Raw genomic sequence first — 14,742 nt, 5'->3', positions numbered from 1 at the left:
CCTGCCTTCCTACTACCACTTTTTTTTTGCTCAACATACACATCCAAACACCCGGGCAACGCCGGGCTGAAATGCTAGTATATATATATATATATATATATATATATATATATATATATATATATAAAATACACAATATACTACATTTATTATTTCATGTACATACATAAAACTACACATTACTGTTCAGTATTAACTTTAACAGTACTCAATACCTAATTTGCGCTAGGAAGTAACTAATTTCTTTGCGAATCTTAGAGGATAAAACGCGAAGAATTCTGTAACTTAATGCCATGTATATATATATATATACATATATATATATATATATGATAAATTACATAATACGTCCTATCCTTTATGGTAATAAAACACACATTTAATTAAATTTTCCACTGTTCGCAGCTTTTCAGTTCGACTAGACTAACATACGTCCCAAGTCAGAATTGAACCTACGACCATCTTGTTAAAAGTCGGTGGGGCCCCTGTTGACAAGTGACATCACAGTGAGTCTTATATAAATATTACAACACACGAGCGAGTTTCATTTATTCACAAATACATTCGCACTGAACTAACAGAAGTAATATTATTTATTGCAATACTCAGCCTGGTAAGTGGAACATCACACACTTCTTTTATGTAGTTAGCGACTTATCTGTGTGTTGTATTTATAATCAATAACTATGATCATATATATATATATATATATATATATATATTTATTTACCAGTGGTGAAAAAAACCGGACTAGAGTGCTCAATGTGTAGTCAGAGCAGTATATAGGAAATTTATTACTGTGAGTCCAGAATGAGTTTACAAATTGTTTCAGCTAGAGGAAAATCCATCTATGAATTCTGACGATGCTAGTTGGATTTTTCCTCTCTTTGAGGATTTTCCTCTAGCTGAAACAATTTGTAAACTCATTCTGGACTCACAGTAATAAATTTCCTATATATATATATATATATATATATATATATATATAAACATACATACACACACACACCACTTGTCGTTGCCCGATTGTAAAATATGCTTACAGATTTCATGTTGTAGAACTAATACTCTGTATGTCGTAATAATTTCAAAAGTTTAAAAAGTATAGTATGGCTTTCATCAGCTACAATCGCAACTGAATAATTTAGCGCTCCAGCCATAGTCGATAACGTTGTCTCATCAATAGAGCGATGAAAAAGTTAAATAATGAAACTTCAAGCTCGTAATATATATTATCGCATGCACAGATGTAATCAAAGGTTCAGTGTATTTTTCAATTTGGATCCCTAAACCGCTTTTTTCATCGGATAAAACCTAACCGAAATTGTTTCGATCCAAGTCGCATATATATATCAATTATCATGTCTGAAGACCATCGATTAAGATCGGACTTAGACTGAGACACTGATGAGATCATTTATATATGTATGTGCGAATGCTAGAACCTATTTGCACTAAATGTTACAGTTACACACAATATAGAATACATGCATATATACAATATACGGGATAGAGAGTAGTAAGAAAATATAAAAATGAATGAATAAACAATCGTTTTTAAAAGAGGAAAGCAAATTAACATTAACGGAGTCCGTCTCTTATCGATGACGGAATATATTGAGGTCGTTTATCACATTTTTAATAGAACATGTAGGCTTTCAATACTAATGTCAGCTCGCCAAAACTCAGCTTTTATACACACACATATTTGTTCAGTGTGTATGGAAAAAATTCCGTCAAAGTGCTTGATTACAAAAAAAAAAATTGAATATAAGAGATTAATATTTCTTTATTTAAAACTGAACAGAAGATCAGAAAAACATTGGTACCGTCAGTACCAATGTCTATTTTGACCTTCTGTACAGTTCTAAGCATTATATATATATATATATATATATATATATATATATATATATATATATAAAGAGATAGAGATTTGCCAGAAAGCGGCATAGCGTGAATGTAAACACATAGAAACAGAGAACGTAATAAAATTTTCATGTAATATACAACGGAAAAATATCAGACTATTACGTTTAATTAGAGAATGAACGTTCATTATTTTACCGATGTTCGAATTGATTCATTTAATTCGAAAACATATTCTATTTTTATATTAGGTTTTAATTTGTCCCACATATTACAATCAACTAAAAAGAAACTTGTGTTCCAAAAGATAATACTCGACAATATATTTCAAGACCAAGGAAAACAATTTCCAGATATATTTAATGCTTAAATATCCTATACATTCAGTCCAAATTAAGTCAAATCTCATTCCTCTTCATTAAAAAAATAGTTTAAAGGATTCCAGAATGCTTTAACAATAGAGATGTTGCACTTGTGTTTAATGGTTTAGTGAATTTCATGTAACAGTCTTTTTATGTTGTTGCCATATGCAAGAGTTGGATTCTGAGTTCCCATATTTAAATAAAGAATTGATGGTGGTGTCTAATAGTTTGAAAAAAAAAAACTTTGCATGTCTGCTAAACACCACACACGATCGAAAACATTTTTAAAATGTGATTGGTGAGGCTTGACACATGTGATAATGGATCTATTTACGCACTAATCTATGTACTCGAACACAGGAGTGGCGCAGTTTTATTTTGCTATGTTTTACTTCATAAACTGTGCAAAAGAGTGATTAGTTTAAAAGATGGCCGCCTCCTTCAAGAAGACAGATCGTCTAGAAACCTCGCCATCAAAAATAATCCCAAATGAATAAACAAAAATATTGAAAAAGCAAAAACTAAAACGTAAAAGCAGACAATTGATTTATGCCATTTACAAACTTGAAAGAACAATACTCCTTTTTTCTATCACACAAAAAAGAGATAGACCAGACATGCAAACACCCTTTGATTTTGAGTGACGTCATTATTTCTGTAAACACATCAACTAATAAGCGATCAATATTATTTAAATATAAAAAAAACACGTTAAATATAGGCGATTACAGAATAACACGTAAAAATAACAGTGTTATAGCGTATTTTATAATTCAAATGACTTCCAATAAATGATAACTGAAGTTTTATGCCTATATGAACTGAAAATACTACTAAATTAACGTAATTACAGGAAAATACATAAGCAAAAAGCGACTCTTTTCTTTAGAAATCTTTTCAATGTAGAGTGAAGTTAATGTGTTTCTGCAATTTTTCGATATTTATCGTCCGAGGGGTCAGCCTTTTAAATTTACTAATCTCGCGAAAACCCGTCGCATTTTTAGAAAAATTTTACCAGACATAACTATACATTGAAACTTATAGCTCCGATTTATATTATAGACGTATGCATGTATTAAATTCCTTAGTGTTTTCACATAATTCCTAATTTTTTTATAAATATATGTAGTTTATTCCATATATATATATATATATATATATATATATATATACACACATATACACTTTTAATTCCTAAATTTATATTTATTTAATTCCGTAACTTACGTATATATATATTTAATACACACACATTAAGTCCATATGCATATTGAAAATTAAAACAAATCAACGTAGGTAAACGTACAAATGTATATTTGCGCATGCGTAGAAAGGAAAATATTCGTCCAGCTCCGGCTTTCTCGCGCAATTTTTAACTCCTAGCACATTTTTATGAGTAAAAACATATCCAATTTGCTCCACACATCGGAATCCTCTATGTATCAAGTTTTAAGCTTGCACTAAAAATGGACAATAGTTTCATAGGGACTGCTCTGCACATGCACCGACAGAACCGCTTGATTATATATATATATATATATATATATATATATATATATATATATATCATAGGGGGATTTTTGTCGGCTGGCCGCTCTACTTTCTCTCTCTGTAAAATAACATACCAGGCATCGCTATCAGAGTTATTAAGAATGAACATTGTAGTAAGATTGTCATTTTATATTTGTGGTGTTTTATCTTACAGCGAGTCTTAATCTGGGCCAGTGTAGCTAGTTTAGAACACGTACGTTGCCAAAAGCTGCTAAAAAATAACACTTAAAACACTAGGAAATGACACTATACGTCTAGCTCCATTTATTTCTGAGTGATATCACACCGGAAATTAACAGACTCGTCCCGCCAAAATTACAGGAAGCCGCTCTGGAAAATCAAGAAGATCATCTTTAAATTACGCAGAGCTTTTGCGGTACTGATCATGTGGGTAGGGTTGACTAATGCTATAAATGCTCAAACTGAAAATGCATTTCCTTCTTTGAAACAGTAAAGCAAGTTTGTCGAGAAAATGGATCAGGGGAGCATATTCCCTTCATTAAAATCTGGTTTGTTTACTCACTTATTCCTTGTGGTTAGCCATGGGATTGGCAGCTTTTCTACTATTCATTTTTATTTTGTACTAGCATTTCAGCCCGGCGTTGCCCGGGTGTTTGGAGGTGTATGCTGAGCAAAAAAAAAAAAAAGAGTAATTTTTTTTTTAATTTGACCCCTATTATGACCCCTTAAAATTTATAGTTTCGGGCTCAAATCACTTTATTACATTAGATCCAGGTTCAAGGAACCTATATCTAAAATTTCAAGTGTCTAGACCCAAAATTGTAGGAGGAGTTTGGTAGAGTTCTTAAAGGTCAAATCGTTGAAATTTGACCCCTTAACAGCCAAATTTCTGGCTGACACCCGTCACATCGATTTTCCCAAATCTCAGTACCCGGTATTTCAAATTTCGCGTCCATAGACTAAAAATTGACAGAGTTATTGCGTAGGGAAATGTACACAGACAGACAGACAGACAGACAGACACGTTCACTTTTATAGATATATAGATTGTATTTTTCTTTTTTACATAATTCACTGTCGTGTAACATTTAAGTTATTTTAACGCAATTTTCTTAATAAATTTACTTTAACTCGTTGACAACCATAAGAGCATTTTATAACGGAGGTTTACGCACCGCTTTCTTTTTAAAAGAATTTTCTCCATTTTGTAATACACATTTCTTAAAAAAAACATTCATACATTTTCTTCTACACTACCAACATAAATAAATAACCCCGATAATGTTTTTTTTTAATTGCGTTACAAATGAATAATCAACGCGGCAATAAAACGTTTTGTTTTACTGTGTATGTTTTCAGCGTTCCAAATGGCCTTTTCGCGTTTAAATTAAGATATATCAAAATTTGAATTTATCTTTAAGTAGTATGGTATCTATTCAGTGCACATTTACCTATAAGTATGGCAAACCGCTTATAATTCAATGGCTGTAATTTTTTTTTCGAAAATAAATTATAAACAAACCGACTCCTAGAAATCTATATGCTTTTTTTCATTTTAATATAATTTCATAGAGGTGTTTCTGTTATGTCACAAAAAAAACTTTTCTTTACGCCACAAGTGTCACGCTCATACATTAATTCCATAGCTAATATAACATACTGAACAATGGGACACGGGTAGTCTAGTATATATATATATATATATATATATATATATATATATATATATATATATATATATATATATATATATATATATATTCTCATCTCCGTCCTCTTTCAGGACGCTTCACCACCAAATCTACAAAACTTTTCCAGTTCTCTCGATCTCACATGACAATTTGCAGGTCCGAAACATTTTCCCATCCTGTGTCCTGTGGCAGGTTATCGATGTGGGTCATTCCTTTTCTACCACGGTTTGGGTGGCTATCTATTGGTATCCAGAGAACTAGCTGGCTTGCTTGCTTCCTCTTCGCTGTGTTACATGCAGTGACCGACTACTCATCCTTTTCTGCTGTACTTTCAGTGATACTTTTCACAGCTTATTCATGATCTACCACCAGTATCATTATAATTAAATATACTTGAAGGTTTAAAAAGGGTTTTATACTCATTATTCTCTAAGTCCTGCACTAAAACACTTGTAATTACTTTGCTTTATCCGGAAGATTTCAGAGTAAGAAAATAATGTATTCGCATCAAATTAGGCGCAAAAGAGCAGATTTATAGAGTCAATATTAATTTGATGGTCGTGATGCTTGTTAATTTGCATTATAATTTCTTAATGTTACTGCCAAAGAATCATCTCACATTTTTTCTTTTTTATTTCATATATATTCTTTAACCTCTATTTTTTATATGAGAACGATTCAACACACCCATATGCACTGATATTTTGATATATAGATTTATTCCTGAAGTCTTACATAAACTTTAAGGTGTAGTCTGATGTCGACTGATGCATTTTTCTCACGCGTCTTAAATGAAATTGAACAGCGATATGGTTTCATTTCGCTTCAGATCGGTTACACGTCTCGAAGTTCTATCGAGCGTGTTTAGAATGTATCGGTGTTTCATATCGTGTAAGCGGAGATTGGAACATAATGCCAGATTTGAACAGTCGTCCCACCCCTTTTAGACAAATATCATATTGTCACATATTTGCGTAGTATAATATGGAATTTATTGTGCATATTTGTTAAGATTATCGATTGAGTACATATGAGGTCTAATGCTGATTCGGTATGAACTAGCGCCCTAGTTGGTTTGTTTTATGATATCAAATATATGAAAATTTTAAAATTGAATAAAAGATTGCAAGTTGTACCTACTATGCATGTTAAAACGTAAGACCCTAGTCGATAATGAGGGAGGACGTAGCAGCACGATAAAGTGAACGAATATAGTTTAATCGTAGTATTGGGAGTGCCATTTTTATAACAAGTCGGTCGATGTAATCTCCGACCTCCTGCGGGTACAAATTGTCGAACTCGGGAACTTGGACATAATAACGAATTGCGAAGATTTCATCTGCCGAAACGTAAACATGACAATCAAGATGAGAACTGCAGTCCAAAGAATCCGAATCCAAATAAGCAATCTTCATCTTAAAATCGTAATATAGTTAAAATGATTTTTTGCTGTACATTCTATTTACTTGAAAAATGCGTATATAAAAAAGTATATAGTCACCATTCGTCTAAAACAGACATATTTGTAAACTTAGTTAAGCTGTTAAGCTTTTTAATGCTTAGAAAGTATTATAAAAATGTACGTTGGAAGGTGATGAAAAATATATCACTTGTTGATAACACTCACTTTAGTAAATGCATTCATCGTATATTTCGGCGTATAAGTCGACTGTCAGATGAGACGAAGTACAAAATTGAAGCAAATTTTAATAAATTTATATATATATATATATATATATATATATATATATATATATATATATAGGTTGTTTAAGATGAGTTCTAAATCACAAAGCCATGTTTGTTTAGCCTAAGCTAGAGATTGCAACACCCGGTATCTTATGAAATATTGGTTTTTAAAAATGCTTTTATAAATGTAAAGATCGCCTTATATCCCGAAATATCGGTTCATATATTAGGATTAACAAAGTATTCATGCTGGTGAATAATCACCTACACATATACATAGATTGATGCATCCATATCTCTAATTGTGAAAATCACGTCTTTATTGCGAAAGTTTTCTTTACGAATCTTTATTTTAAGAGTCGTACAGTTCGTGATAAAATGACGACAGATTGATGTTGACATGTGGCTATAAAATATAAAGATCTTGACTTAAAAATAATTTCCTATTCTCCTTTTTAGGCATCATTTCTTGCCTAAATCCATATTGGGTGTCAGACAGAAGTTTAGCAGCTGTAAAGTGATGGACTAGAACTTGATTAATTATGGACTCAAATTTGGCGAAAAGGAGGCTAATTGGGCGATAATTTAATGAGCCAGTTCTTTCTCCAGAGTTTTTGTTAGTAGTTTTTCAGCAGGCAGGAAAGCAAGATTCGTTAAAGCATTTGTTAAAGAGAACAGGAACAACCTCAGCAAAACATTTTCTTAATAGCACAGCCAGGATGAGATCACGTCCACATGATTTTGAGGTATCTGGATTTTTTTATAATATGATAATATCATGTACTTGAGAAGGCGTGATTTTCAGATCATCTAGCGTGGTTTTTGTCCACAGAAGAAAACTAGGGATGGAATGATTTGCTTGGTTCAACGTAGAGTTTGAGAAAAAACTGACGGGAAAGCATGTTTGTTTGCCCAGTAACTGAGAAAACTACCTCATCATTGTGGGATAGTGGAGGAATTTTTGATTGCCATCTTTTTACTACACTATTGTAGATTTTCCAGAAATCACGCGTTCCTAATTTCTGCCCTCCAATGCGTTTCCTGGTGATTTTAGTATATTCCCTCTTAGTTGTAGCTACTTCTTTCTTACAATTATTTCTAGCTTCTATATACTGTTGTCTGTTTGTACAGGACTTATGGCAGATAAATCTACGGTGTGCATGTTGACTGAGCAATGGCAGCTGCGCATGTATAAATGAACTATTGGGAAGAGTGGGGTTTGCTATAGAACTTCCGTGTAGAAACATGAGCTTCAATTGCTGCTTTGAACCCTTCAGTAATCTCATTTGCGCACTGTCCTGCTGGAAGAGAAAAGCTATTTCCCCATGGAGCGTGTCTGATGTGAGCTCTAATGGCATTCCACTCAGCCTTAATGGTGGAGGCTTTGACAGGCCCTTGTACCCCCTCGACAAAAATACCACCGACAAACAGCGAAGTCCCACACCTACACAGTCTAAATTCCTAGATGTAATAAGCCTTTTACCCTAATAGCTATTTCCCCAGAACTGCAGGTCTTTGAAATTCTCTTCCGGTTTCCTGCTTCCTCGACTGTACTGATATGCAGACATTCAAGTGTAATGTGAAAAGACATCTTGCTGCTAAACTCCCTACATAGTAGCTCTGAAAGTTAGGCCCCTGATAGTAGGGCCCTACATCAAAATTGCAAGGTGCCTTGTTTGGGGTGAAAATGTAATAAAAAAGATGACGTCTGTCATTCTATCATTTCTCAATAAAATTCCATCAGAATGTTTATGAAAAAAGACAACTAATAATTTCAAACATTTTGTACGCAATATTATATATAAGAAAATATTTATGGCTAGTAAGCTATTAAATAAAGTTTCATTTATACAAGAAATCAGATTAAATATTGTATATATATATATATATATATATATATATATATATATATATATATATACACACTATTTCAAAGCTATTGAAAATAACAATATTACTATACAACTTTGACCACTGCATCGACTTTAGACAAATAGTATAATTAGTTTACCAAAATCCTTATTAACAACGTCGTATTCTTAGATTGCAAGATAAACTAGCGGACAACATCTGAGACTGTTTAATTTTTTTTTTTTAATTTCTCCAGAACATTCGGGGGAGGGGGTACAACCGTGGCTACCGAGAAAGAAGGCCGATGCATATGACAGCGTAACATCACTTCCTAATAAAGTTGTAGGTATATACAGCATCCGGTATTCAACTACGCGTTCATGCTAACAGGCATAAAAGATATAGCTACCAATATGAGTTACCGATTGTCCACATATGTTCTAAACAAAAAGAACAATTCTCCATTCGGAAAATAATTATTATAATTGCACATTTGGGATAATTTTAATCAAAATACCGTAAGTGAATTTGTGTTTGAACTTTTATTTTCATTGGAGAAAGTCGAATATTTCATTTTATTTATTGTTTTTTTTTTTTTGCTGCAAAACAAACAATTTTTGGGTTTGTATTATTGTACACAGAGTCGAAAAAGTCGTCCAAAAACAAATATATAACAAATAAATGTTATCAAAAGCAAGATAAGTTACTTTTCTACCAAACTGGATATATTTTTCGTGTTTTTATTCAATGTAACATGTTTATTCAGCTCGAAAAACATACATTGTTTACCGATGTATTGGAAAATTCAAAATGGCGCCCGACTCTCTTTAACACAGTAAGTTCGGGAAAAGGGGTTATAAATAATAAACTAGACAAAATACTATTAAAAAAACACCGGATATATGTCAAGCTATGTCACGGTAATAGATATTGAGCGAGTTTCTAATAGTATTTCGTCTAGTTTTATATTTATAACACCTTTTCCCAAACTTACCGTGTTAACGACAGAGTCGGGCGCCATTTTGAATTTTCCAATAAATCGGTAAGAATATGATGTTTTTCGAGCTGAATACACAACAATCAAAATACCAAAATTTGTGGACATGCATTTAATATCTAGTAAACACGCATTTATTTTCTAAAACTGCAGGGAATCTTCTGCTGCAGGATTAAATGAGATGGCGATATTCATTACGTGAAACTTTCGCTCACTCTTCTTTTAGTCACAAATCTTCACTATTGAGAGTTTCTTGCACTCACACGGTTCCCCAAAGTAGATCATAGGTTTTCAATGGGGTTTAGGTCCGGAATTTGAGGAGGCCAATCCAAAAAATACACGTATTGCTCGTTCAAAAATTCCATTACATACTTAGCCTTTTGTGCAGGGGGCGTTATCCTGCGTGAAAATAGTTTTTTCACACTCAGAATTTCGATATTTCAACAATTTCTTGTATATTGTTCCATTAATTCTGGTGTTTAGACGGACCAGATCTGTTGTTCGTTCCCAGGAAATCATTTAAAACATCACGCTGATCCCACAAAACTTTACCGTTTTCTCTTATCTTTTTTATTAAATCCTTCACCAGCAAACTTTCTTATAAATTTATTTACCTCAGATTCATATACATTAAACTTAGTTTCATTAGAACAAAAACACATCTTGCGACTGATCATCTCTCCACAACACATGTTCTTAAGCAAAGCTTAATCTGAGGATCTTGTTTATCAAGGGTTTCTCAACTGATAATCTCGCAAACAAACCAATTTCATTCAGGCGTCTTGATACTGGTTTACGGGATGCTTTAGTGTAATGATAGGCATGTAGTTCACGAGAAATGCTGGCAGCTGTCAACCTATTGTTCAGTGCCATCTTCTTAATGAATCGATATTGTCTAGAAGTTTTTCGAGGTCTGCCATTTTTCTTTGGTTGTAGAATTTTGCCAGTATTCTTGGAATCCTTTATAACTTTCTCAACGGTACTTTTCGACAGCTTCAAATCGTCAGCTATCTTCCGTATTGAATGGTTTTCCCCATGAATTTTACTAATTGATTTTTGGACGGAAGCATCAATTTGAGGTGTTATAATTATTGTGGAATCAGCTGCAATGACTACAAAGTGACGTAATCGACTTATCATTTTCGTATTTAGAAAATTTGGACAAACTGACTACACAGACCACAATAAATTATTTTCCTTGCTTTATCCCACGGTTCTGGCCATTTTAATATTACAAAAATGGAAATGCTCATAACGTTTTTTTTTCTATCCCTAATAATGAAGTGTAATTAATACAGTGTATCAACATAAGTAATATGTAAAATGTGTGTAAGTTTAGTTGTAATCCCCCCGAGCGTTCCGGAGTAATTGAAAAACAAAAAAAAAACAAAAAAAAAAAACAAATAAACCGCTCCGGATTTTTGGCCGCTAGTGTAGTTTGATGCTGAGAGATGCGGAATATTCAAATGTGGCATTAACACTGCGCAAGATCGGTTCATTAGGCATTCTAATATCAGACTACTTCATACACGGTAACGTATAGTAATACTATCTATACCAGTTATCGGGGAAAAACATCCGCTAAGCCAACACTAATATAGATTTTACCCAACTGAAAACCCTGCTTCAAATGGTAGCACATAAAAGCAATTAATATTAAACGATGTATATACCTTCCTTTCTGGATTGTATGCGTCTAAAAGGTGGTCAAATCTACGACAAAAATCGTGAAACACTGCTTGTCACAGATTACAGGTTTGCCCACTTTAATCACATTTGTTTTCTGGTTTGAACAATGTCAGCATGTTTCAGATCCCGCTTGTTGACTATGGATCTGACATTTTTATCTATAACCGTTGTAAAAATATATTCTGCTGAGTCCGAAAGAGTTAGTGTAGTTTAGAGATGGCTAATATCAGAGTGTTAGTCTCAAATTGTGGGAAGTCTGAGATAACAGTATTGGCAATATCTAACGTCATAAGATTGATTGAGATTGCCAGACTGACTTCCTCATCTTGGTTGTTGTAGTAACAACGTTTCGGCCGTTTTCCCCTCCGGCCTTCAGGTGTTTTGTATCGAACTGGGGAACCGTTTGTTAGGAGTCTCGAACCCAACCCTTTATTATTATTACGGGGGTACCGTGTTCGGACTCCAGCTAGGCTCTGGGACATAGTTGCTGATTCTGTTTTGAATGTTACTTTTCACTGCATTCGTTCAGGATTGAACTCAGCACCTTTGGGTAACTATGTCCGATATGGCCGAGTGGTCCTAGACGTGGTATCAAAGTTTACAGTAACTCAAAGGTGCTGAGTTCAATCCTGAACGAAGGCAGTGAAAAGAAAGATTCAAAACAGAGAATCAGTAAGTATGTCCCAGAGCCTAGCTGGAGTCCGAACACGGTACCCCCGTAATAATAATTATAAAGGGTTGGGTTCGAGACTCCTAACAAACGGTTCCCCAGTTCGATACAAAACACCTGAAGAAGGCCGGAGGGGAAAACGGCCAACACGTTGTGACTATAACAACCAAGATGAGGAAGTCAGTCCGACAATCTCAATGAAAACACCTCATCTCAAAAATGCAGACAATTACTGTCATAGAAGATATTTGGGATACGTTTTGTTTGAAACAGATATAGTTACTCCGAGTGCGAGTAATATTTGATTATTTTGCAGACTAAAGAAATAGGTGCTAAAACATGAATATATCGGTTTTAAAAGATGAAGATATATTTAAGATAACTCTAATTTATGATAGGCACTGTTTGTCTGTCTCCAGGTTTTCAAATTTCTTTATTCGAAACTAAGAGTCGTAGAGCAACGCTAGGGGCCTCAGATGAGTGGATTTTCACGGACCGTTCTTTTAGGGGTCTTTAGCTGGTTAAAATGGTTTTAAGGGCTCGAAATTGATAAATATCGTAATACATTTTGTATATTCATCTTAGTTTGTTTAATCAGTTCCTATGCATGTTACGTTGGTACAGTGGTTACGTCACCAGCTTTGAATGCTACAATTTTGCTTTCGGTTTCGATTCTAGCTGATGGTATCTAAGTACTTTTCGTTATTTTTGCAAGCACTACTATGAAAATATACAGAATCTGGACGAATTAATATGTATTAAAATATTTTACGACTGGGCAAAGCCAGGCGCCCCTTCGCTAGCAGATAGATATTTAAGATAAATAGAACACATTACCGCTTTATCAGTTGAGTGAACCGATTAAAAAAATAATAATTGGGAAATTGAAACTATAAAATAAAAGCAATTTTTTGCCGAAAATAGAAATTCATAATTTTTTTTTTTTTTTTTACTGTTGGTTCACAACATTCCAAGACAAGATGGCAGGAATGCCCACCGAGAAATGATCAATCGCATAAAATGATTGATTACAAAACATTTTATTGCAAGATCCGTTTACAGTTAATTTAAAGACAATTATGTACGTGCAGGAAAGCAGTTTTGTGATATGTTCTGAAGACTGGAAGCTTTATTGTGAAAAAAAAAAATCTGGATGTTTATCCTGACAAAGTACATATGAACATTGTAAAGTCTTTATTTGTTATAAAAAATAATTCTTGCTGAGAATGATTTCCAAGGGTGAATTGGACATTGGGGCGGCTAACCAGACTATTTTCTATACAAATACTTACAGAGTATAGACACTAACAGCATGAGTTCTGGATACAAAAGATCTTACAGTTATTAATTTTTATTTCGATTTTCTATACGATCAAGACAGGAAAGTGTACAAAGCTGTATATATTTTAATGTAGCCGAGCACTCCACCTTAAGACGTATTTGTCTATCGAGTAGATAATCACATCGTGGTTTAGTACTTTCTAAGCGCCATTAGTAGCAAATCATTTTCCCAACAATCTTAACAGTTAAGATATATATATATATATATATATACATACACAAATATATATATATATACACACATATACAAATATATACACATATTTCTCATGGTGTGTGTAAATATATATGTATGTATAGTGTGTGTATATTATATATATATATATATATATATATATACATACTAGCAAAAGTATTCGTCGTTGACTGGGTTCAAAAACAGCCTACAGAAAATGGACTCTGATTTATGAAACTATGATAGATTATGAAAAGGGAGGATTGTAAAAAGATAGCTTCGAATTTGGGGGTATCAAAACCAAAGCAAAATATGATGAAAGTAAAAATAGATAAACCCCATAATTTATTATACCATACCTGTTCACATTGAAACACTTATCACAATATTCTGTGGATCTATATTAAAAAAAAAAACTTGTTAATCTTTGTGATATATTTCCATTCTATGGAGGTCAGGCGTAAACGAGCACCCCATAATTTTATTATACCATATTTCTTCAAACTGAAACAATTATCAAAGTATACTTACGCAGATAGATATGAAAAGTCTTTAAGTTTGTACCTATTTCCATTCTATGGAGGCCAGGCGTTAATGCAGACGCTACAATTTTATTATATCATCCCTATTTAAGTTAAAACATACTTATCAATGTATTATTATGTACATCTATATCAAAAACACTTATAAACGTTTTGTTTTTTTTTAAATTTAAATTTTTTTAAATTTCCATCCTTTGTGGACCAGGCGCGTACGCAGACCCCAGAATTTTAATTAATCATCATTATGCCAGATCAAACGTACCCATTCCTGTGTCTGGATACATCTATTATTATATGTTATCAGTTTTCTATAATAGTCAACCATATAGGAGCATATTTTTGACAAGACACAGA

General features: G+C 33.1%; 2 protein-coding genes across 8 annotated transcripts in view; both read right to left on the bottom strand.

The window, feature by feature from the left end:
• LOC145287853 (protocadherin Fat 3-like) overlaps positions 1-14,742 on the bottom strand; it is a 1,926,363-nt gene that overhangs the window by 1,773,394 nt on the left and 138,227 nt on the right. The gene's annotated exons all lie outside the window — the stretch shown is intronic.
• LOC145288140 (uncharacterized) lies at positions 10,668-11,111 on the bottom strand. The gene has a single exon (XM_080136200.1). The coding sequence runs from the start codon at positions 11,109-11,111 to the stop codon at positions 10,668-10,670; it is 444 nt and encodes a 147-aa protein (XP_079992326.1).

Source organism: Euprymna scolopes, chromosome 11 (genome assembly GCF_053919585.1).
Source record: "Euprymna scolopes isolate OS-2025 chromosome 11, ASM5391958v1, whole genome shotgun sequence".
Classification (NCBI taxonomy): domain Eukaryota; kingdom Metazoa; phylum Mollusca; class Cephalopoda; order Sepiida; family Sepiolidae; genus Euprymna; species Euprymna scolopes.
The sequence above is the reverse complement of the archived record's forward strand: the minus strand, read 5'-3'. Positions and strand labels throughout refer to the sequence as shown.